The 23,625-nt window shown below is 41.3% G+C and overlaps 1 protein-coding gene across 2 annotated transcripts in view; it reads right to left on the reverse strand.

Moving 5' to 3' along the window:
• The window catches only part of mast1a (microtubule associated serine/threonine kinase 1a), a 190,622-nt gene that overhangs the window by 56,509 nt on the left and 110,488 nt on the right, over positions 1-23,625 (reverse strand). For both annotated transcript variants that reach the window (XM_060899071.1, XM_060899070.1), the window contains exons 3-5: positions 9,082-9,170; positions 8,774-8,849; positions 1,968-2,040 (exon numbers count right to left, since the gene is read on the reverse strand). In XM_060899071.1, coding sequence (XP_060755054.1) covers positions 1,968-2,040; positions 8,774-8,849; positions 9,082-9,170 — 238 coding nt within the window. The remainder of the gene's footprint in view (positions 1-1,967; positions 2,041-8,773; positions 8,850-9,081; positions 9,171-23,625) is intronic.

Raw genomic sequence — 23,625 nt, forward strand, 5'->3', positions numbered from 1 at the left:
ATTTATTTCAAACTTCAAAAGCGACATGCAAACGTAATCTCTCGACCAATCAGCATGCGCAATTTCCTATAATCACTTCCGTATTTATACTAATACTTTGTTAAAGCACCTTTTGCTTGTCGTGCAGCACTCAGTCTTTTTGGATAAGAGTCTACAAACGTAGCACATTTTGACTTGTCAATTTTATTCCACTCTTCCTTGCGAAAATACTCCACAGCTATCAATATGCGAGATGATATCCTGTGATCCGCCTTCTTCAAGTCAGTCCACAGGTTTTCAATCGGTGTTGAATGTGGGCTCTGACTGGGACATTCCAAAATGCTGATCATCATCTTCTGAACTTCCTTTGTTGACTTGGATTCATGCTTTGGGTTGTTTGGGTCGGGCTGAATGATTAATTTTTCTCCATCTTCATCTGTCTAACAGAGTCGTGCAGGTTTGGAACTGTTCATGATTCCAGGGATTTTGACTAGAGTCCTAGTCCCAGCTGAAAAGAAGCAGCACTATAGCACGATGCTGCCACCACCATGCTTCACTGTGGGTATGGTGTTCTTTAGGTAATAAGCGGTCTTGTTTTTGTGCTAAAGACATCTTTTAGCATTATTCCCAAAAAGTTCTACCTTGGTCTCTTCAGACACATGGTTTGGTTGATTTAGACTGGCTTGGAAGGGTTTTTTTGTGAGAAAGAACTTCCTTCTAGCCACCTGACTCCATTCAGGGAGTGACCAGTTCCTTGCCAAAAATTCCTGCAGCTCTGTGAACGTTGCTGGAGGTCTCTTGGGAGCCTCAATGAAAAGCCTTTCGTCAAATATGGAGGGACGTTCTGTTATTGGCAATGACACTGAGGTGCCCCATTTTCTGACTTGTTCATGATGGCCTTCATGATATTCCATGGTACGTCTTAACTCTTTTTAAATCATCTAATGATCGATACTTTTCCATAACGAGATCCCGTACACGCTTTATAAGCTCTTTTTGGTCCACGGCTTCAGAAGTTGGTTTAAACCAAGATGGATGATGTCAAGAAAGTTCTACAGAAACATCTGAGCTTTATTTGGGGTGAATCAGATTCACTTTATTGATGACAAGTGTATGATATGCCTCATTATATTACGGTGTGCGCACTTGTACAACCAGGTTATTTTTCTTTTCCTAAAACATTTGTTCGTTTTTCACTTGAATTTTGTTGGGTACTGTATCAGATATCCGCTGTATATATTTTCCCTGTAAATCTCTGCTTTAATCCATCAAATGTGTGACGTTCACAGCTCTTGTGTAATGAGAAATGTGATTTGATATTTCACATCACTGCTCTAATTCTCTCCCTCACACACGTTCTCATAAATAACTTCTGATAACAAAATAAAATTACATTTTTTGACATTTTGTGAAAGTAGGCTCTCTTCAGAGTGCGTGAAAAGTGTGCGAGACCTTTAATTAAATGAACACCGATAAGATAAGCTCAGACACGCACGGGGTTTCTGAACAGTGTGTTAAGAAATTAAATATGCAAATACATGCTAATCGCTTCTCGAGATCCCCCTATGAGACATCCATATTCATGCCATGCAAGTAATCTCATTATCTTCAGTGAGCTTTACTAAATATAAAATCTGATCTACCAGCTGCTCAAGCGTTCTTTCATCTTAGTCAAAAAGATCAAAGGACAGAAAGAGAGAGAGAAATTTTCATCTATGCGAGTAAAAATGTAACTGGAAAATTATTCAAAAACTTTGAAAAAGATACAGCAGAAACAGGAATATTAAAAAAAAAAAAGGTTTGCACCGCAGTGTATGTTTTGTCGAAATGTTTGAAACACATGCTGGATTTTATTATGTCATCTTAACAGATAACAGGAGAACAATTAATTTATTACACAAATACTATGAGGAGAAGCTAATCGGTTTCTCAAAGTGTGAGTGTGTTCGTGTTAGAAATGTAACTGAAGAGAGAGAGAGAGTGTGTACCGTGGAGCTGGGTGTGTTGGTGCCGTATCCAGAAGACGGCAATGAAGCCAGAGACCAGCGGCGTCCATCAGCCCTGAAGACACACAACGTGCACGAGTTCACACATTTTCCATCAGAGGTTTATTAAAATCTAACCCAATCTATCAGATGATGCGTTCTGCGAACTTAGGTTTTATTTACTATTTTAAATTTATCACCTAGATTTAAGGAAGATTCATCTGATCATAGAATGAAGACTACTGCAACTTTCATGACACCACACACTTGTATTGTATGTTACTGAGATGTAGCATGGCTCTCTGGATAACACTGGGACGTAGTACAGTTTACTGGAGAATACTGGGATACAGCATGGTTTACTGGAGAATACTAGGATGTAGGATGGTTTTACTGGAGAATACTGGGATACAGGATGGTTTTACTGGAGAATACTGGGATGTAGGATGGTTTACTGGAGAATACTTGGATGTAGGATGGTTTACTGGAGAATACTTGGATGTAGGATGGTTTTACTAGAGAATACTTGGATGTAGGATGGTTTTACTAGAGAATACTTGGATGTAGGATGGTTTACTGGAGAATACTTGGATGTAGGATGATTTTACTGGAGAATACTGGGACATAGGACAGTTTACTGGAGAATACTGGGCTGTAGGATGGTTTTACTGGAGAATACTTGGATACAGGATGGTTCTACTGGAGAATACTGGGATGTAGGATGGTTCTACTGGAGAATACTGGGATGTAGGATGGTTCTACTGGGGAATACTGGGATGTAGGATGGTTCTACTGGGGAATACTGGGATGTAGGATGGTTCTACTGGGGAATACTGGGATGTAGGATGGTTCTACTGGGGAATACTGGGATGTAGGATGGTTCTACTGGGGAATACTGGGATGTAGGATGGTTCTACTGGGGAATACTGGGATGTAGGATGGTTATACTGGGGAATACTGGGATGTAGGATGGTTATACTGGGGAATACTGGGATGTTGCATGGTTTACTGGAAAATACTTGGATGTAGGATGGTTCTACTGGAGGGTACTGGGACGTAGGATGGTTTTACTGGAGAATACTAGGATGTAGCATGGTTTACTGGAAAATACTTGGATGTAGGATGGTTTACTGGAGAATACTTGGATGTAGGATGATTTTACTGGAGAATACTGGGACATAGGACAGTTTACTGGAGAATACTGGGCTGTAGGATGGTTTTACTGGAGAATACTTGGATACAGGATGGTTCTACTGGAGAATACTGGGATGTAGGATGGTTCTACTGGAGAATACTGGGATGTAGGATGGTTCTACTGGGGAATACTGGGATGTAGGATGGTTCTACTGGGGAATACTGGGATGTAGGATGGTTCTACTGGGGAATACTGGGATGTAGGATGGTTCTACTGGGGAATACTGGGATGTTGCATGGTTTACTGGAAAATACTTGGATGTAGGATGGTTCTACTGGAGAGTACTGGGATGTAGGATGGTTTTACTGGAGAATACTAGGATGTAGCATGGTTTACTGGAAAATACTTGGATGTAGGATGGCTCTACTGGAGAATACTGGGATGTAGGATGGTTCTACTGGAGAGTACTGGGATGTAGGATTGGTTCTACTGGAGAATACTTGGATGTAGGATTGGTTCTATTGGAGAATACTTGGATGTAGGATTGGTTCTTTTGGAGAATACCTGGATGTAGGATTGGTTCTACTGGAGAATATTTGGATGTAGGATGGTTTTACTGGAGAACACTAGGATGTAGTACATTTTACTGGAGAATACTGGGATGTTGCATGGTTTTACTGGAGAATACTGGGATGTTGCATGGTTTTACTGGAGAATACTGGGATGTTGCATGGTTTTACTGGAGAATACTGGGATGTTGCATGGTTTTACTGGAGAATACTGGGATGTTACGTGGTTTTACTGGAGAATACTGGGAAGTAGGATGGTTCTACTGGAAAATACTGGGATGTAGAGTGGTTCTACAGGAGAATACTGGGATGTAGGATGGTTCTACTGGAGAATATTACAATGTAGCATCACTTAGTGGAAGATAATAACATGGTAGATGATACATTAATGGTTATAAGACTTGAGAAAAAGATGTAGTCTGTGAAACAATTCCACAAGAGTTGCTTTCTCCACTGAATAATGGGACTCAACCAACCATATAAATGCATTTGGGTGAAGTGTATTAGTGAAAACTCTATTTAAGTCGACTAAACAACCAATTTGGTGCAGTGTCCCGAGCTGGATAAACAATCATCCAACATTTGAGATGGACTGTCATGTCCAGATCAGATAACAAGAACGATAGCAATGTTATATGAGCTGCACTGTCGGGAAATCTTCAGTCTGTATGTAACACATGGAAAGCAGAGTTGATGAGGCTTCCAGCTATGGCCAACAAAGCAGTTCACTTAGCGGTTGAGTTGGTTGCCGAGCAACTGTTAACTGATGACGGACTGTCGCTGGCATTGTAAACATGCAGAGAGAAAACATGACTTCTGCAGACAAGAAGCATTGTACTGAGATTCGGAGTGCCTCAAACACCATCTGTAATGTCAAATGTTAGCTTTTATTGGTGTCTTTAAAAAAAAAAGACAGTTCAAACAATGTGAACATAGTGTTGTGCCATGTTAGCATGGTTTGGCTGAACCATCGCCAAGCTGCATGAACAGCTTTCCGATAGCCAAAGCTCCACAGTAGCTCTGCTCTGATTTAGCCAAGTCCATCAGACAGGAAATAATGTGCTCCCACAGGCCTGGTCTATTGATCGATCGTGTCTCTGTCTTCCTCCACGCTACTCCCCTCCCCTCCCCTCCCCTATCCCTGCACTCGTCTTTCAGATAAACGACTGGACTGTCCCATGAGCTATCCTTTCCTCTCTCCCTGTCCACACTGAGATCTGAGATACTTCAAAATCTCGTTAGTTTCTGTGTGTTGTGCCACACGATGCCAGCTGACCGGGACGCTGGCAGCAGCATAGCTTGTAAAACTCTGCTGTCACTTTGGGGAATCTTCCATACAGCCTAGCAGCTTGACTGACTGGACCGTACACCACTTAAACAGGCGATTTCACCTGAACAATGTTAGCGCTGGTCTATCTTCAACATCCATAGTATCTCATCCACCCAAGAACATGTATGATAGAATTTCGCCGCATTAGAAATGGTTTACGAAGAAGCTTTGTTTTCAGATGTCTCCGTATATATGAGATGTAGTGTCTTGAAATTTAGCAGTTCCTCTAAACCTGTGTGCGAGAGCGCTGGAGAGCTGTGTGAACACTGGCTTAATCAATACACAGTGTGTGAGCTACTGCCATGTGGCTCATAACTGATTAAACAGAAGGACTAAATCGATATAAGAGCGTGAAATGCCAATACATCAATACCCGTGTCTACCCGTCAGAGCTGCTGTTCCCTTCTCAGGCGACCTACAGGATTAAATTAACGATGGCATTGTTGAACACGGTCGCCATGGTAATACTAAACTATGAACACTCACAAGACAAACGAGTCATTGCTCCAGACATCAGGAGGTGGGTACCGTAAACACATGCAAAAATGACTCAGCCTGCTGAATGACTAATAATAAACATTATCATAATTAATGGATGACACTGGCACCATTACACCATTAAGAAGCACTTAAAGCGCTATTCATTATCTCGACTTGTGTTCCGTTTAAAAAAAAAAAAAAAGATCCATCTCGAATATTCATGCATTTGTGCACATTTGCATTTACAAATCTGTCACGCTGCACCTTATTCATCTGATATGAAAGCCATGTAAACGACCCACACTGTGTTTAGCTAATCACCATTAGCGGGTGAGTCTCATGAAGCTGCAGTGAACATGTCCAGGACGCATTTTCCAAAATCAATACTTAATTCACATAAACTCTGATATTTTGTGTAAAGAAAATAGGGAGCACTGTATGGACAAATGGTTTTCATCATCATATAAACTAATTTTTATATCAATTAAACAAAAAAAATCTATGGAAATTCTCATTACCGTTATGTGTCCGCATCCCTTTTTTTAATGTTTACTTTAAATCATATAAAAATTCCTAATTATATAAAAAAATAATACAGTGTAAAGTTATTTTAAGACATCTATATTTATGCATAATATTAATATTTTTTGTGTTGAACAAAAAAAGGTACTTGATTTTAAACAAAACTGTGTCCGCACCAAATGTTTCTCATTACCGTTTCATGATTTCACCCCCCTATAAAAAGTACACCGTGCCTTTAAATTGATCAGCTATCCCATGATGCATCACTTCAGATACAAGATTCAAAATGGAGACGAGGTCAGTTGCTCACTCTTCTCTTACTTTGTGATATTTATGTTAATGTTGCTAAATCTGTCCTCAGTTACACTGTCTATTATCATTACTGTTATGGTTTAATACTCATTACTTTTAAAAATAAAAAAATATATTATTTTATGATTATTATCACAATATAAGGCTTTAACATGTGGCAAAGCTATAGGTTGCTAGCATTTCAGGCTATTTGTGAAATTAGCAAAGAGTATCCCATTACTGTTACTCAATATTCTCATTACCATGCACTGCGAGGGCAATAAGTAAATGTCAAAAAAATATATAAAGTAATTGTCATGGACTGTGCTGTTCATTTAATGGGATATTTTGTGGAAATATGAAATAAATTGTCAAAAAATGTTTTTAAATCATGATCTAGCTTCATCATTTACTGTAACGGTGATGAGTATTATTCTGGATCATGTAAGCCTCAAATAAGAATAAAATTCCATTAAAATATTTTTCCATTAAAAAAAGATCAACATAGTAAAGTTCATACTCTATTTTAGGCTCTCAACTTCAAAAAAATACTGAAATGAGGTGAAAAACTTTGTTAATGTGAAGGTCTTCATGAGAATCACCCTAGCAGTGTCGCGACGGACAAAATAAAGGTCTCTGGTTTTTCAGTTTTGTTATAATTTGTGCAAATGTCCTTAAAACTAAATCTCGCCAATTATACAAGTGTATAAACAAATGTTCAAATAAATAAAAAATAAATACCAGTGCTTCATTGATTCCTTCCACAAAACATGTTTAATATGGAGTGATATTTTGGACTTTTCCAGAAACCACACTGATTACATCATCACAATACACACACACACACACACACACACACACAAAGGCTATATGTTAAACTTTTGTACTGAATCTTTAAAACTGTAAATTGTAAAAGGTTTAGCTCTTACTGAATGGCACTTTCGATCGAATCAGGCTCATAAGGGTTGATGGATAAAACTGTATATGAGCACTGATTCGTTTGATTCACCACTCCTGGGATGATTCAGCTCTAAAGGTGATGTAATGATACACGGCGACTTTTTGGGCAGCGTTGCTGGGCAATTGCGCTTCGACACGTTCCCACTGAGATTGGGCAACGTACGATTTTGATCCTTTTTGGGCAACTTTTTAAGATCATCCAATCAGAGTGCTAGCAGCGAATCACATGACCACCTGAGAGCTTCTGAAAACTTCAACAAAGCTGGAGGCCCAAAGTGTTGAATTTACCTCGTCAAATGCTTAGGAAACCAACAGACATCTATTTTTGTGTGTTTAGGTTGTAATTAGGCATCGATTATATTTTTTTTCAGCCAAGTGTAAACTACTGTTAGCTAACCGCTGCTCCATAGAGATTGAATGGGATTGAGCTAACTAGCGGTGGTTTTTGCTAACATAGTTAGCTGAAAGTTATCGCTAGCTCTGTAGGGATAACGTTAGCTCTCTTGCGTCACGTTAAAAAAGTGACAGGCAGCTCATGATTTTTTTCGTGAGTTGTAACAGAGATTGTCTAATTTATCATTAACAGAATAACGTGGTTATTTTGACTTATAGATGTTAAAATAACGGCAAATTATCTTTTGACCAGAGGATCTATTCAGTTTTGTTCCAGAAATGATACTAACTTGAGCGAAATAAATAAAGGCTGAAGCCAAGACAAAAGTGACAGCTGCAAATGTTTCAGTCTCCATCTTTGTGGTGTCTATCTCCCTGGCAACAGATTTGCTCTCATCTGATTGGTTGTTGCCAGTTGTCTGTTGCCCTAATTAGCTACCCTGTGTCTCACCTGGTTGCCCGTTGTTGGCAAAATCGCCCAAAAAGTTGCCCCGTGTATCATCACCTTAAGGAATGATTCAAATGAATCAAAACGAATCAATAATTTTATTTCAACTGAATCAATAAAGCAAGTAATAATTCAATTCAATTAAAATTATTGATTCGTTTTGATTCATTTGGTTCACCAGTCAGGGTATGGATTCAGCCCTAAGGGATGATTCAAATGAATCAAAATGAATCAATAAATTTAATTGACTCAAATCAACAAAGCACGTGATAATTCAAACAAATTTATTGATTTGTTTTGATTAATTTGATTCACCACTCAGGATATGGATTCAGCTCTAAGGAGTGATTCAAATGAATCAAAACGAATCAATAATGTTTCAATCAAATCAAGAAAGCAAGCAATAATTCAATTCAAACAAAATTATTGATTCATTCTGATTCATCACTCAGGGTATCATTCAACTCTAAGGGGTGATTCAAATGAATCAAGATGAATCAATAATTTTAATTGAATCAAATCAACAAAGCAAGTGATAATTCAATTCAAATAAATGTATTGATTCATTTGATTCACCACTCGGTGTATCATTCAACTCTGAGTGATTCAAATGAATCAATTTTGTTTCAATCGAATCAATAAAGCAAGTGATAATGCGCTACAAGATTTTTTTTTTTTTACCTTCTAGAAGGGGTGAAAGAGAAGTGGGCGGGGCCGCTGGGTGAAAAGGTACGAGGACTGTCCAGTGGACTACTTCCTGTTTTGAGAAAAAACAACAACAAACAGAGCAGAAATAAATATTGCACGATTAACAATTTCAGTATTTTTTCAACCCTTATCGAACCAAAAGTGTCCCAATACAACAGAAGAGTGGGATATTTGTGAGTGAAAGACAGATTTGTGAAAAACAGGATCCTTGATGTTTGCTGTAGGAAGTAAAGCACAGTTAGATGTCTGTTACACATGAACGAGGAAGGCGCGCTTCTTACCTATATGTCCAGGTAGAGGTGAGTGGGGGCGTGGCAGGGTCGGGGACGTACTGGTCAGAATCAGACTCTTTCTGTTACTGGTGCGACAGCTGCAACACACACAAAAACAAGCTGGAAATAAGTCTAAGAGTGTATGTGTGTATAAAAGTGTGTGCATGTTTCCTGTTGCTTCTGAGTGGTTAATTCAGGCTAAACCTCTGCATTGTCACCTTCGCTATTATGTCACTAAATGACCATTCCAGCAACTCACATTAAGGACCTGAAACAACAACAGGGACAACTACAGCGATTCTAGTGTAGCAAAAAAAAAATCGTTCAGCTAGTTTGACTTAGAGGCTGTCCACACGGCAACGGATTCAGGTGAATCTGATAAAATTGTTTATCGTTTCGGCCTGGCGTCCACACGGCACCGGCGTTTTGGGTGCCCCAAAACGAGAACGGGTTCCAGAGTGGAAAAATCTGGCAACGGCGCCGTTGCGAAGTCGTCTGGATGAGTAGAACGGATTTGTTTACGATGACGTCACAACCACATGACGAGAACAAGCAGCACTCTCGCTGTTTTGTATGAACCACTGCATTGCATTCACTTTTGTATACAGCTTTTCTTTTAAATAAACAAGTAACGGAACCATTTCTTGAATTTCTTTTTTTATTGGATAAGACTGCTTTTCAAAATGTTCACACACAATAAGAAAATTAATTATATAAAACTATGCACACTAATAAAACTAATTTGTACACACAGAAGGCACGATTTCCTCGCGTAGTCGCAGCCGGGTAGAAGAAGGGGTTTATGCACATGCGTCCTACTTCTTCTATTGTTCTGGTGTCTCCGATGGGACCGTCTTACAGCGCACGTAGAGGTGTGGCATGTGTATTGCATCGTTTTCAGCAAGCGTTGCGTTGCCATATGTACCTGATATTTTACTGATCCGTTGCCCATGTGGACGCGATATTTTATTTTATTTTTTTTTATAAAATCTCGTTGCCGTTGTCGTGTGGATGTAGCCTTAATCACCAGAACATGAGGTTTAGGTGAGTTAATTTCACATTTTTAACATGCAATTAATTACTATTCCTTCAAAGAATTCAGAGCAATTTGGCCAAAATCCGATTCAACTCGCAATGACACCAAACACGGAGATCACAGTAAGTCAACACGGACACCATAATGAATTTCTGATATTTTATAAGCACATACACTGAAGGAAAATAATTATTCAGACACTTCCGTGTTTGTGATTTAATATACTTCCAGTGCACATTTACACACCACTTTGGTTGTGTGTCTGATTTCCATGAAACTTGGTGGAAGGGTGTAGCATGGGCCAAGGAAGAACCCAATAAATTTTGGCGTGGATCCAAGTCGCAGGGTGGTGCCATGAATTTAGTTTCACTTTCGCTAATGTTACAAGATGTGGCACTTGGCCATGGCGGAAGTCTGCGCTCAACAACCCAATCCAGCAAAAGTTCAACAGTGACTAAACATAACCAATGTAGAAATACGGCGACTCCATATCACGATCCACATTCACGGGTACCAGTAATCCTCTGGGATACACGTGTAGACATGTAATTCTAAGAATTTAAAAAATATATCCAGATAACCGCAGTGGTCGTGTTTACAGATTTGGTCTGCGCTCTCCAAGTTTAGGGGTGTGAAAGCAAAGATGACTGGAAAATATAAACATGAATCGAGCCTAAACTTTCATTTCCCCTTGTTGTCATGATTACAATCCCACATGGTCACATACAATGAATAGCCACCTTTCGGCCATCGTGAACAAATCTAATCAAAACCGCGTACATGCTAACAAAAACAATACGTGGTATACAGCTACTTGACGCAAATAAAAAGTTCAACACAGTTACCCATTACTCACTACCGGAAGATGTTGCCATAGCAACAAGCTGGCTAAGAAACACTGCAATTGACTAGCTAGTCTTTCATCAGCCAATTAAACGTCTCATAAGGGTTGCCAAGTCAATCTAATCTAACCTGCCCAAAGAGATGATGCAATTTTTGGAAAGTTCATTTGCATAATAAGCTTGTCTAAAGCCTCGGTCACACCCGGCCGTACGTGCAAAAAACCGCAAGAAACGCATGGAGGGCGCGCGTGAAATGCACGGAGGGCGCGCGTGTGACGTGCTGATTTTCGAGCCGTAGACCGGCCGCAGAGGTTCTTTGTCATGTCAAACAAACTCTACGGGCGCTTATGTTTTTTCAGGTTGCAAGACAAACTTACGGCCAACGTGCGTCTTTCTCCACGAACAAAAAAAACCGCAGCGATTTCGGAAACGCCAAAAATCGCATGGCCAAAAAATCGTACGTCTGGTTGTGACCTAGGCTTAAGATCTAGCAAACAACACCTATGTGTGTGTGTATCTGACTAACCGGCTGTCTTCACTGATATCAATTAGCTCACTGATTGGCCTGATATTTGCTTCTGTGTATGAACTGGTCTACTTGTAGAGTATATAGTATACTGTACATTCTTCATAGTCATATGCGATATGTAAAGAACAAGACACTTGGGGTCGTCTTGCCAAAGGAAAATAATCAACCACAGGGTGGTGTGATGAAATGGACTTAATTTTACCAACCTGAAATGTTCTTACAGTATAACACCGCATCCTTAAGTGCTTTATTCCGCTTATACCACAAAGATTTACCAATAATTGTAATGTTCTTTAATAAAATAGACAACACGTTACACTCACTGGCCAAACATCCATACATCCACCTGCTGCAGTTCTCTAATCAGCCAATCTCTTGATGCATAACATCATGCAGATACAAATTGAGAGCTTCAGTTAATGTTCACAATGTTCAAACATCAGAACGGGAAAAATTGTGATCTCACAGTGAAGTGTGACTTTCTTTCACTGTAGCATGGGTGTTGGTTTGAGCCAGATGGACTGCTGGTTTGAGTATTTCAGAAACTGCTGATCTCCTGGGGTTTTCACACACACACCAGTCTCTAGGAGTTTACACTCTATGAATGGTGCGAAAAACAAAAAAACACTGAATGAGTGAGTGACAGTTCTGTGGGTGGAAACAAAGGCCTTGTTGATAAGAGAGGTCAGAGGAAAATGGACAGATTTGTGGTCCGAGCTGCCAGGAAGGATATCATAACTCACGTAATCACTCTTTATAACCGTGGCGAGCAGAAAAGCATCTCAGCATGCAACAGCAGAAGAACGCATTGGGTTCTACTCCTGCAGCCAAGAACAGGAGTCTAAGGGTGTATTCAGACCAGGATAGTTCGATAGTTCACTTGCTTTGGTCCGAACCAAATGTTTATTTTTTCATTTTGGTGCGGTTCGCTTTCACACTGTACATTTTAGTAAGCGGACCAAAATCTGTCAACAAAGCCACGCGCCCTGAGGTCGTTCGGCTATTGGTCAGAGACGACACGCGCACAAAGCGTTAAGTTCAAAGTAGTCATGGAGGCTTTCCATGCTGTTATTCTTTTTAATGTCATCAAAGCTATATGTTTTTTCCAGTTTTTACTGTTTTCACAATTGTGCGATTACTATGCTGTTGTACAAGTAATTTATCGACGACAAAGGGCAAGGCGGCTACGGAGGATAGCGCTGATGAGCGCACATCATGTTGTGACAGTTCTGGCTCTTCACGCAATAGATGAATTTCTTTTTTGCGTCGCTAGTACTGCCACTTTTTGAAAGAATGTCCCTGATTTTAATGTAGGTCTGACGGAGTTTCTTCACTTTTAGCCGACATTGTTCTGGGGAGCGCGTGAACCCCTTCTCCTTCATTTTCTCACCGAATACAGCAAACACGTCGGCATTTTTGTGTGTTCTCTCCAAAAGCTCAGATATGTGGACATCTGCCCAGATATCCACAAGGGTACGCGTTTCTTCCTCGGCCCACGTTTGCCCCCTACTCATTTTTTGTACTCTGTAGTCTAGCCTACCACTGGTCTGAATGACTGAACGACTGTTGTAAGGTTCCTTTGACAACCGAAACAGTGTTTGCACTTTGCGGTGGAGTGCCAAGACTCTGTTTCCCATAATGCTCGACAAACGACGGAAGCTCCCGAGGTACAAAAAAGCAAAACTGTCGGATTAGGTCCGGTCTGCTTTCACACCTCCAAAAGATCCGCACCAGGGTTCCTTTGGTCCGGACCGAGTCCGACCTTGCAGCTCGGTCTCGGTCCGCTTGTTTGGTCCGGACCAGAGTTCGGGGGTTTGTATTCAGACCAACCCAAAAGGTCCGGACCAAGGGAAATTTGGTTCGTTTGGTCCGGACCAAACAACGTAGGTGTGAATACACCATTAGAATCAAGAACACGTTCCTATTAAAGTGGCCGGTGAGTGTATAGCTGCTATAAACAGTCGTTCCTTTTTCCAGCCTGTCTTTTTTCTCTCTCTTGAAGTTAAGACCAAAAAAAAAAAAAAACCCTCAGCTTATCATGTTGCCAAGAAACCAGGAAACTTTCTGTGTCGGAAAACTTCCTTCCCATTACGACCAGGGATGTAAACCTGAGGCGTCCACCCGATATGATACAACTTTGATTCATAAGGCAACAATTAGGTATACTGTGATATAAAACTGAACATTTACACTGTTTACTGTTTAGCTTCAGTGAGCTTTAGCTTGTTAAGGAAGCTAATCAGCTCAGGTGTGTCATTTAGAAGAAAGCACAGTGCAGTAAGGGTGTGGTCTTTAGGTCCTGCTGGTGTTTTAGATTTGAAAATTTAATTTATTAGCTTGTGCCATAGCAATATATTATATTATTGCATACATTATGGCTGGGAAACCACAACAGCTTGCCCCAATTACAGTGGCCCCCATTGTACCTAAGCTGCATGTCTTTGGACATGTGGGGGAACTGGAGGAAACCCACGTGGACATGAGGAGAACATACAAACTTCACACAGAAAGGCTCTCGTCAGCTGTGAAGTTTGAACCCAGAACCTTCTTGCTGGGAGGCGACAGAGTTAACCACTGTGCCGCCCAAAATGGAAGTGCTTCTGACAGAAAAGCGTTCGTCCGGTGATCACAAGTTTGAATTAGGATGATTCGTGGTTGGTAGTCCAAGAGGGCAAAATTGGCTGTGCTTTCAGGCTGGGAGGGGCTAAATCTCTCTCCCCTAACAATAATAATAATAATAATAATACAACCCCAATTCCAAAAAAGTTGGGACGCTGTGTAAACTGTAAATAAAAACAGAATACGATAATTTGTAAATCATGGAAACCCGATATTTCATTGAAAATTGTACCAAGACAACATAGCAAATGTTGAAACTGAGAAATTTTATTGTTTTTTGAAAAATTTATGCTCATTTTGAATTTGATGTCAGCAACACATTTAAAAAAAGTTGGGACAGAGGCATGTTTACCACTGTGTTGCATCATCTCTACTTTTAACAACACTCTGTAAATGTTTGGGAACTGAGGAGACCAATTGTTGTAGTTTTGAAAGAGAAATGTTGTCCCATTCTTGCCTGATATACAATTTCAGTTGCTCAACTGTTCGGGTCTCCTTTGTCGTATTTTGCGCTTCATAATGTGCCAAATGTTTTAAATAGGAGACAGGTCTGGACTGCAGGCAGGCCAGTTTAGCACCCAGACTCTTTTACTACAGAGTCATGCAGTTTTAATATGTGCAGAAAGCGGTTTGGCATTGTCTTGGTGAAAGAATGAAGGCCTTCCCAGAAAAAGATTTTGTCTGGCTGGCAGCATATTGCTCTGAAACGTGTATATATCATTCAGCATTAATGATGCCTTCCCAGATGTACAAGCTACCCATGTCATATGCACTAATGCAGTGGTTTTCAAAGTGGGGGCCGCAGCCCCCTGGGGGGCCACCAGGGGGCGCTAGGGTGGCCTCAGAAAGTTGGAGGGACGATAACAAAAAATTGGGAAAAAATATATACTTTTTTAAAATAATTATTATTAAATATATTGTAATTAGTTTTTTAATCATTATAAAATATAATTATTAATAATAATGCATCATATCGAAACGTTGTTTGCCATGCTCATCTCTCCGATTGCCTGTGATGTTGCGGTTTGCACCATTAACAAGCTGCTTTGCTCCTCAAGCTAGCGTATTGCTAGCGCAAAATGGACCGGTTTTTGAAGAAGAGACCGAAGGAACAAACCAACAGTCCTACTGTGGAGGACACTGCTGCGAACAAAACTAAGAAGTCCTGGCCAACTAAAATCCGAAAATATGAGGCAGCATACGTTAAGTATGGCTTTACAGCCATACAGAAAAATGGCCATGATTGCCCGAAATGCGTCCTCTGTCTGGAGACCCTGTCAAACGAGCGCTTAAAACCTTCGAAACTTCAGCGTCACTTGGTATAAAAACATCCGACAGATGCCGAAAAAAACAGTAGATGTCTTCAGACGCAAAGAAGAGCATTTGGTCAGGCAATCTGCTGCATTCACCCAGCAAGCTACTGTCCCCGAGCGGGCCCTGAAGGCATCATTTTTAGCCTCGTACCACATTGCTCGTGCTAAAAAACCTCACTCAATTGGAGAAGATTTGATTTTACCAGCCACCAAAGACATTGTCCGAGAATTGCTTGGTGAGGATGCTGCCAAAAAAAAAATAGATGCTGTCCCACTCTCTGATAACACCGTGAGCCGACGGATTGGTGACATGGCTCAAGACGTATCTGCTCAGCTGTTGGAGCAGGTGAGAGCCAGCGAATACTTCGCACTTCAGCTGGATGAGAGCACAGATTTATCCAATGAGGCCCAACTGCTTGTGTACATCAGATTTATTTCACAGGAAAGATTTGTGGAGGAAATACTATTTTGTAAAGCACTTGAAAGAAGAACTACTGGGGAAGACATTTTTCAAGTTTTGGACGATTACATCGAGTCTAATGGATTGGACTGGACCCGTTGTGTGTGGGGGTGTTCGGACAGAGCCGCGGCAATGACCGGGAAGATCAGTGGAGTGACCGCTCTCATTAAGCAGAAGGCCCCGCATGTAGTGGCCACACACTGCATGCTCCATCGCAAGGCACTGGTCGCAAAAAGGATGGATAACGAGTTGAATCAGGTACTACAGGAGGTTATACAGTTTATTGTTCAGTGCGAAAATATTTGTGTTGAAAACATGTTAGTTAATAATATTCTTATGCTAAACAAATGTAACAATTATTGACTATTGAATAAAAGTAAGAGAAAACATTCTAAAAGTTGATGTTTCTTTACATTTCATAGCATTGTCTGTGGGTTTGCAAAGGGGGTCCCCGGCCAGAAGCTAATGCTGTTTGGGGGGCCTTGGCATGGAAAAGTTTGGGAACCCCTGCACTAATGCCCCCTCATACCATCACAGATGCGGCTTTGGAACTGTGCACTGATAACAAACCGGATGGTCCCTCTCCTCTTTAGCCTGGACGTCGTGATGTCCATGATTTCTAAAAATAATTTCTAGTTCTGATTCGTCAGACCTCGGGACAGTTTTCCACTTCGCCTCAGTCCATCATAAAAGAGTTCGGGCCCAGAGAAAGTGGCGGTGTTTCTGGATATTGTTTATATCTGGTTTTAACTTGCATTTGTGGATGCAGTAATGAACTGTTTTCACAGACGATGGTTTTCTGTAGTGTTCCTGAGCCCATACAGTGATTTCCACGACAGACACGTGTCTGCTTTTAACGCAGTGTCTCCTGAGGGCCTGAAGATCACAGGCATCCAATGTCAGTTTTCAGCCTTGTCTCTTGCATACAGAGATTTCTCCAGATTCTCTGAACATTTTAAATGATATTATGGACCACAGATGATGTGACCCCCAAATTCTTTGCAATTTTACATTGAGGAACGTTATTCTTCAATTGTTGCACTGTTTGCCCACACAGTATTTCACAGAGCGGTGAACCCCTCCCCATCTTTACTTCTGAGAGACTCCGCCTCTCTGGGATGCTCTTTTTATACCCAATCATGTGACCGACCTGTTGCAAATTAACCAAATTAGTTTTTTTTTTTTTTAAAAGATTACACAAATTTTCCAGGCTTTTGATGCCCTGTCCCAACTTTTTTGAAACGTGTTGCTGACATCAAATTCAAAACGGCCATAAATTTTTCAAAAAAACAAGAACATTTCTCAGTTTCAACATTTGATATGTTGTCTTTGTACTACTTTCAATGAACTACAGGGTTTGTATGATTTTGCAAATTATCACATTCTGTGTTTATTTACAGTTTAGACAGCATCCCAACATTTTTGGAACTGGGGTTGTAATAACAACTAGAGGTATTGTGCCAAGGGCACAGTGGTATCCCATTTCCACACCTGAGGCCTTGGGACAAGGTCAAGGTGACAGAACTGAGAGAAATGAGGCCACTTGTCTGGAATCCGATGATAAAGGGAAAAGGATATACTTCTTCCATGGTTAATAATATTAACCAAGTTCCTATCTTTCACCAATTTCTTGCTGCAGGTCAGTGAAAAATTATGCAGATCATCGATCTGACCTGTCAAGGTCGCTCCAGGGCAAAACCAATGTTCCCAAATGAAAGCCCATATATGACTTCCTATTCATGGTTAATAGTAACTACGGCCTTATCTTGGTCCGTTTTTGAGATATAGACCATTGAAAATATATGTGACCTAATATTGTCCTAGGTCAAGGGTCAATAGGTCAAAACTAGAGTCATTAAGACATGTTTTTCTTTGGCAAAGGACCAAGGCTAGCTCAAAGACCATGAAAAATAGACAACAGTCTGACTTTTTACTATAGAGTCACCTAATTGACAAGTTCAAGGTCACGTAACTCAGTGAAAACGGGTCAAATTGCTTAAATCGATGTGAATTATCTTGAAGCCCCCCAAATAGGTTCTCCGTACCCAATTTGGTGAAAATTCATGAAAAAATGAGGGAGGAGTAGCAATTTAATGCCTAAGTGACCTCTGACCTAATTCTGACAAAGGGTCAAGGTCAGAGGTCAAATGAGTGCAAAAAAGTATTAAAGTGCATATTCTGGACCAAATTCGTTGTTTTTTTTTATATGAAAGTATGTCCCTTTACACACATCCAGAAGGGTAATTTTGCACAAGGCCATCTGTCTACAGTAGAAAAAAATAAAATAACAAAACGCCTCTGGAAAAATCCCAAGGGAGTCTGGAGCCAGATTCGTGACGTCACCTGCGGAAGCGCCAGCAGGCTGCGCGAGCTTTGCACGGTTTCAGTGCACAGCCTGTGTAGACCAAGCGCTCCCGTTTCTCTCTCATTGTCCGGTCTTTTGGGAAACGATGAGTACTAATCCCATCATGATTGGTGTTGCTACACCCTCCTACGATACATCTGTTAACCATTTTAATAATTATGCGATAACGTTGAAGAAATTTGCAGAAAACCACCAGGTCGTTTTCTCATAAACAAACCAGCGCTGACGTAGGATTCAGAGGGAGGCGTCCCGCATGCGATGTCATGAAAATCAATGTTTGCTGGAAAATTCAAATGCAAAGTTTTTTCAGAGGCGGACCAATTCGCCTCAAATGGCTCGATTTCATCTGAATTTTTCTGGTATTGCGCAAGGTAAAAAAATTGCGCAAAATGTTACAGATAATTGACCAAAGTTTAATATAAAATAGGAGAATTACATTGATCTTGCTCCTGAATTTACCCGTGATATGCACTTTAAAGTATAAGGGTTAGGGAAGAGGGCATAAAAGATTTTTTTTCTAGCTTGTCCCTGGTACTGTACCAGGTGCTCCCATTCATAGCCTTTCCTGAAAATTGATGACATCATAAAATGACATCATACATAATAAGGGGATCACAGATGGTCACTACCTACCGGTATACGCACACCAAGTTTCATCCAGATATCTTGAAAACTGAGTGAGAAATAACCCGTGTCTAACTATGATGTGTACACTAAACCTCGAAGTGATTTCAAGATCCCATTCCCACTGAAGTGGAAATGGGATGATAATAATAAAATGGCTTTAGGGGTGCCACACTAAGTCTTAATGCTCTTACAAACTTGGAAACTCAAAATCAACAGTATTTTACAAACAGAAATGTTTTGAGCAGAGATTTACGGTTGTTTAAACTTGCCGCAGTGCAGATGTTAATTGGAATTGAATTCCAAAGTCTTGGAGCACAAAGCATAAATGCTCTGTCGCCGTAGCTTTTTGACTTTGATGATGGTACTGTACCGTGAGCAGACTCTGGTGAGATGATCCTAAGTTACGTTGAGGTTTGTAACCTGTCAAGAGTTCTTTAATGTATTCTGCTGCTCTCTCGTTGAGATATTTGTATGTTAAAGAGAAGGATCTTGGAATCAGTTCTCGCTCTGACGGGTAACCAGTGTAGACGGTTTAGGATGGGCCACTGCTTGGGGGCGTCGTGGCTCAGGTGGATAAGGCGCCATACCATAAATCCGGGGACCCGGGTTTGATTCTGACCCGAGGTCATTTCCCAATCCCTCCCCGTCTCTCTCCCGCTCATTTCCTGTCTCTACACTGTCCTATCCAATAAAGGTGGAAAAGGCCCAAAAAATATCTTAAAAAAGATGGTCCACTGCCTTAGCTCTAACCACCATTCTTGCGGCAGAATTTTGCACGAGCTGGAGTTTGTCGATTTCAGACGATGGTAGCCCAAACAGCAAGCTGGTGCAAGCATCGAGTTTTGATGTGATGAAACCATGTATGAGCCTTTCACAGTCACCCTGATCAAGGTACTTCCTAATCCTGCCTATATTTCTCAGTGCATGGATAAGCCGATTTACATGTGTGTCAGTCACCGTGACACTGGGTAATCGTTCGCTTCTGTGAGCTCATGTATGTGGAAGACGGCGGAGTGTGTGATGTTTCCCCGTGATGCAGCATGAGTAGCAATTTGAAAGGATAGCTTAATGTGTCTTGGAAGGAGCCTCATCTTCCTCAGTGGGTAACTGTCAAACGATAGGGGAGAACTGGAGGGTGGGTGGAAGTTGGCCAAAATCAAACTTGGAAGAAAACTAGGGGATTAAACATTGTGTACACAGCCTGCCATTCTCTAGCAGTTTTACCGGAAGTGAAATAGCTGGTGGTCTAAATGGCTGCCGTAGTGCAAACAACTTATCAGAGTACGCTCGTAATCTAGAAGCCACTGCTGGCTTTAGATATATTCAGAAGGTTGCTATGTGCAATGGAATCGACCCCTACAGTCTGGGAAAGAAGGATTTATCATACGATCTCGAATACTACCTTTCAGTCGAGTTCCCCGACATCTCGAACTATCTGGTGTTGCAGACGTCCTTCTACACCGCAAAACACATGAAAGCGTGTAAGAGTACGGAGGCTTACAACTTTTTTGTATGTGGCTGGGTAAAGGACCTCGGGATCAAGTAGCTGCCCAATGAATCCTGGATTGTTTTTGCCCGTGTAAGTATGCTTTTTACCTCCGCCAAGGAGGTTATGTTTTCGGTAGCGTTGGTTTGTTTGTTAGCAACATTACGGAAAAGTTATGAACGGATTGCTCTGAAATTTTTTTCCAGAGGTGTGACTGGGCACAAGTAACAATCCATTAAATTTTGGCGGTGATCCGGATCACCTTCTGGATCCCGGATTTTTTTAAAGGATTCTTGGCGGAGGTCTGCGCTCTCAGAGTGCTTTTCTAGTTTTTTAAGCTTTTCGTTGGCATCTTTACAATAAAGTGTAAACAAACAGTTGGCTTGATTCTCACTTGTGTTGGCTCGTATCTCTCAGGTAAATCATTCACAAAGATCATCAGAAACCTCTTTAAAGACCTGGATCTTAGTTGAACAAGACGAAGAAGATGATCACGGCGCATTGGAACTGTACGGCTGGGGAAGAATTTTGTCGCGACCTTCATACATATGGACTTTGCGAGGTGTGAGGAGTAAACAAAGAAACAGCTGGGGACTTTAGCGCTTCGTGACTTAAAAAAGTACCGTAAAATAACGACACAGCAAGAAAAGTACTTGGAAAACACTAAGGCCAGAGCTGAGAGGGAAATACAAACCTTTCACCAAGTGATCACTGCAAACTCGAGCACGCTTTGACTTGGCTCCCTTCGATTTCACTGAGAGGTTCGAAAGCCACCTTTCTCGACGCCTTTTTGTGAAATCCTATGTTCGTTCAGCATTTTTTATTAGTTCACGGGGAACCCTGAAGAAACTTATCAGTTTCACAGTTTGATTGATTCCAACAACCTAAAACAACACAAGCGTAAGGTGTTTTTCATGCGAGCGATGCACTTTCTCCGTACAAACGCTTTGTCGACTGAGCTTTGGTAGACCACCAGCTAAAGTTCTGAATAACCAATGAGGTGGATGCGACGTCACGTGAAACCCAGGAATTGTTTTAGAAAGAAGAAATACAGGAGTGGTTGCTTCTTGATGGGCGTGGTGTCTTCTAGGAAGCCTCCACGCCATCCACAGGCCATGATGGCTCACTGAATGGTTTGAGGAAGATGAAAGAGATGTAAATTCTCCACTCTTCATATTGAAGACTTGTGGGAAATTTTGGAGTGATGTGTTGGATAGCGCTCAAGAACAACCATCAGTACAACACCACCTGAGGAAATATATTTCCGAAGAATGATGTTCATCGCTCCAGAGATGTGTAGAATCCATGCCTAGGAGCATGGAGGCCATTTTGGTGGCTCATGGTGGGCTTAAGACCTTACTAACACCTCACTGCTGGCTTTCCTTCTCCTTTCAGTACATTACATCCTGCATGAATAGGGAAAGTGTGTGTGTGTGTGTGTGTGTGTGTGTGTGTGTGTGTGTGTGTGTTCTTTTTAAGCTGGTGAAGTGATGATCAAGTAGTTTTAAAGACACACACACACACACACTTCCTACCTCTAGGTGTGTTCACCATGTATGAGCTCTTGCTATAATTCAATCTTGTGCATTTTCACTACCTTGAAGCAATTTTACGTTTCAGCATCTAACAGTAAAATAGCAAAAACACACACACACACACACACACACACACACACACACACACACACGCACGCACAGAATCAGTATTAAGGTCAGTGTTGCCTTGGGTGTAAAGAGTGCACTCATCTCATCGTTCTCATTTCAGTGTGCAAGGAATTCTCACACGTGCGCGCGCGCACACACACACACACACACAATAACAAAAAGAATACTGAAAGCAGAAGTGAGCAAAATCAGATGTAAAGCCTAGGTCACAACCGGAAGTACGATTTTTTTGGCCGTGCGATTTTTGGCGTTTCCCAAATCGCTGCGTTTTTTTTTGTTCGTGGAGAAAGACGCACGTTGGCCGTAAGTTTGTCTTGCAACCTGAAAAAAATGTAAGCGCCCGTAGAGTTTGTTTGACATGACAGAACCTCTGCGGCCGGTCTGCAGCCAGTCTACGGCTCGAAAATCAGCACGTCACACGCGCGCCCTCCGTGCGTTTCTTGCGCTTTTTGCACGTAGACCGGCCGTAGGAACACGTACGGCCGGTTGTGACCAAGGCATAAGTGGGGAAAAAAACCCCCACCAGATATTGCACAAAATTCAACAAGCTACCAGACTGTGATCTTTCCCCCATGTGTGTTGCTCCAATTCAGCATTCAGAATCACTTTTATTGCCAGGTATGTGAACACACAAGGAATTTGACTCCGGTTTCACTTAGCTCTCTTAGTACAAACAGATTTTAAAAAAAGCGCAGACAAAAAACAAAACAAGCTACGTACATGTAGAAGGGTAAATATATGTATAGACAAGTGTGTGTGTGTGTGTATATATATATATATATATATATATATATATATATATATATATATATATATATATATAATCTTCTGGTGCAAAATGGTGCATAGTGCAAGGATGACTTAGTAAATACAAATATACAGTGTGCACAGAATGACGGTATGAGTGTGCAGATAGTTCACAGTTGATGTTAACGATAGGAGTCCGGTTTTAGCTGTTCACCACAGAGACAGCCTGAGGGGAAAAAAAAACTGTTCTTGTGTCTGGTTGTTTTTGCGTACAGTGATCTGTAGTGTCTCCCAGAGGGGAGAAGTTTAAACAGTTTGTGACCAGGTTGTGATGGGTCTGCAGAGATGTTGCCTGCCCATTTCCTGACTGTGGACAGGTACAGGTCTTGGATGGAGGGCAGGCTGACACCAATAATTTTCTCTGCAGACCTTATTGTTCGTTGCAGTCTGTTCTTGTCCTGCTTGGTGACCGATCCAAACCAAACAGTGATGGAAGAGCAGAGAACAGACTGAATGATGGCAGAGTAGAATTGTGTCAGCAGCTCCTTAGACAGGTTGAGCTTCCTGAGCTGGTGTAGAAAGTACAACCTCTGCTGGGCCTTTTTGATGATGGTGACTGTGTTGGTCTCCCACTTCAGGTCCCGGGAGATTGTGGAGCCCAGAAACCTGAAGGTTTCAACAGCAGTCACAGTGTTGTTGGTGATGGGTGGCAGGGTGGGGGGCTCCTCCTAAAGTCCACTGTCATCTCTACAGTTTTGAGCGTGTTCAGCTCCAGACTGTTCTGACCACACCAACAGACCAGCCGTTCAACCTCCCGTCTGTATGCAGACTCGTCACCGTCTCTGATGAGGCCAATGACCGTTGT

The sequence above is a fragment of the Neoarius graeffei genome, chromosome 18 (genome assembly GCF_027579695.1).
Source record: "Neoarius graeffei isolate fNeoGra1 chromosome 18, fNeoGra1.pri, whole genome shotgun sequence".
Classification (NCBI taxonomy): Eukaryota; Metazoa; Chordata; class Actinopteri; order Siluriformes; family Ariidae; genus Neoarius; species Neoarius graeffei.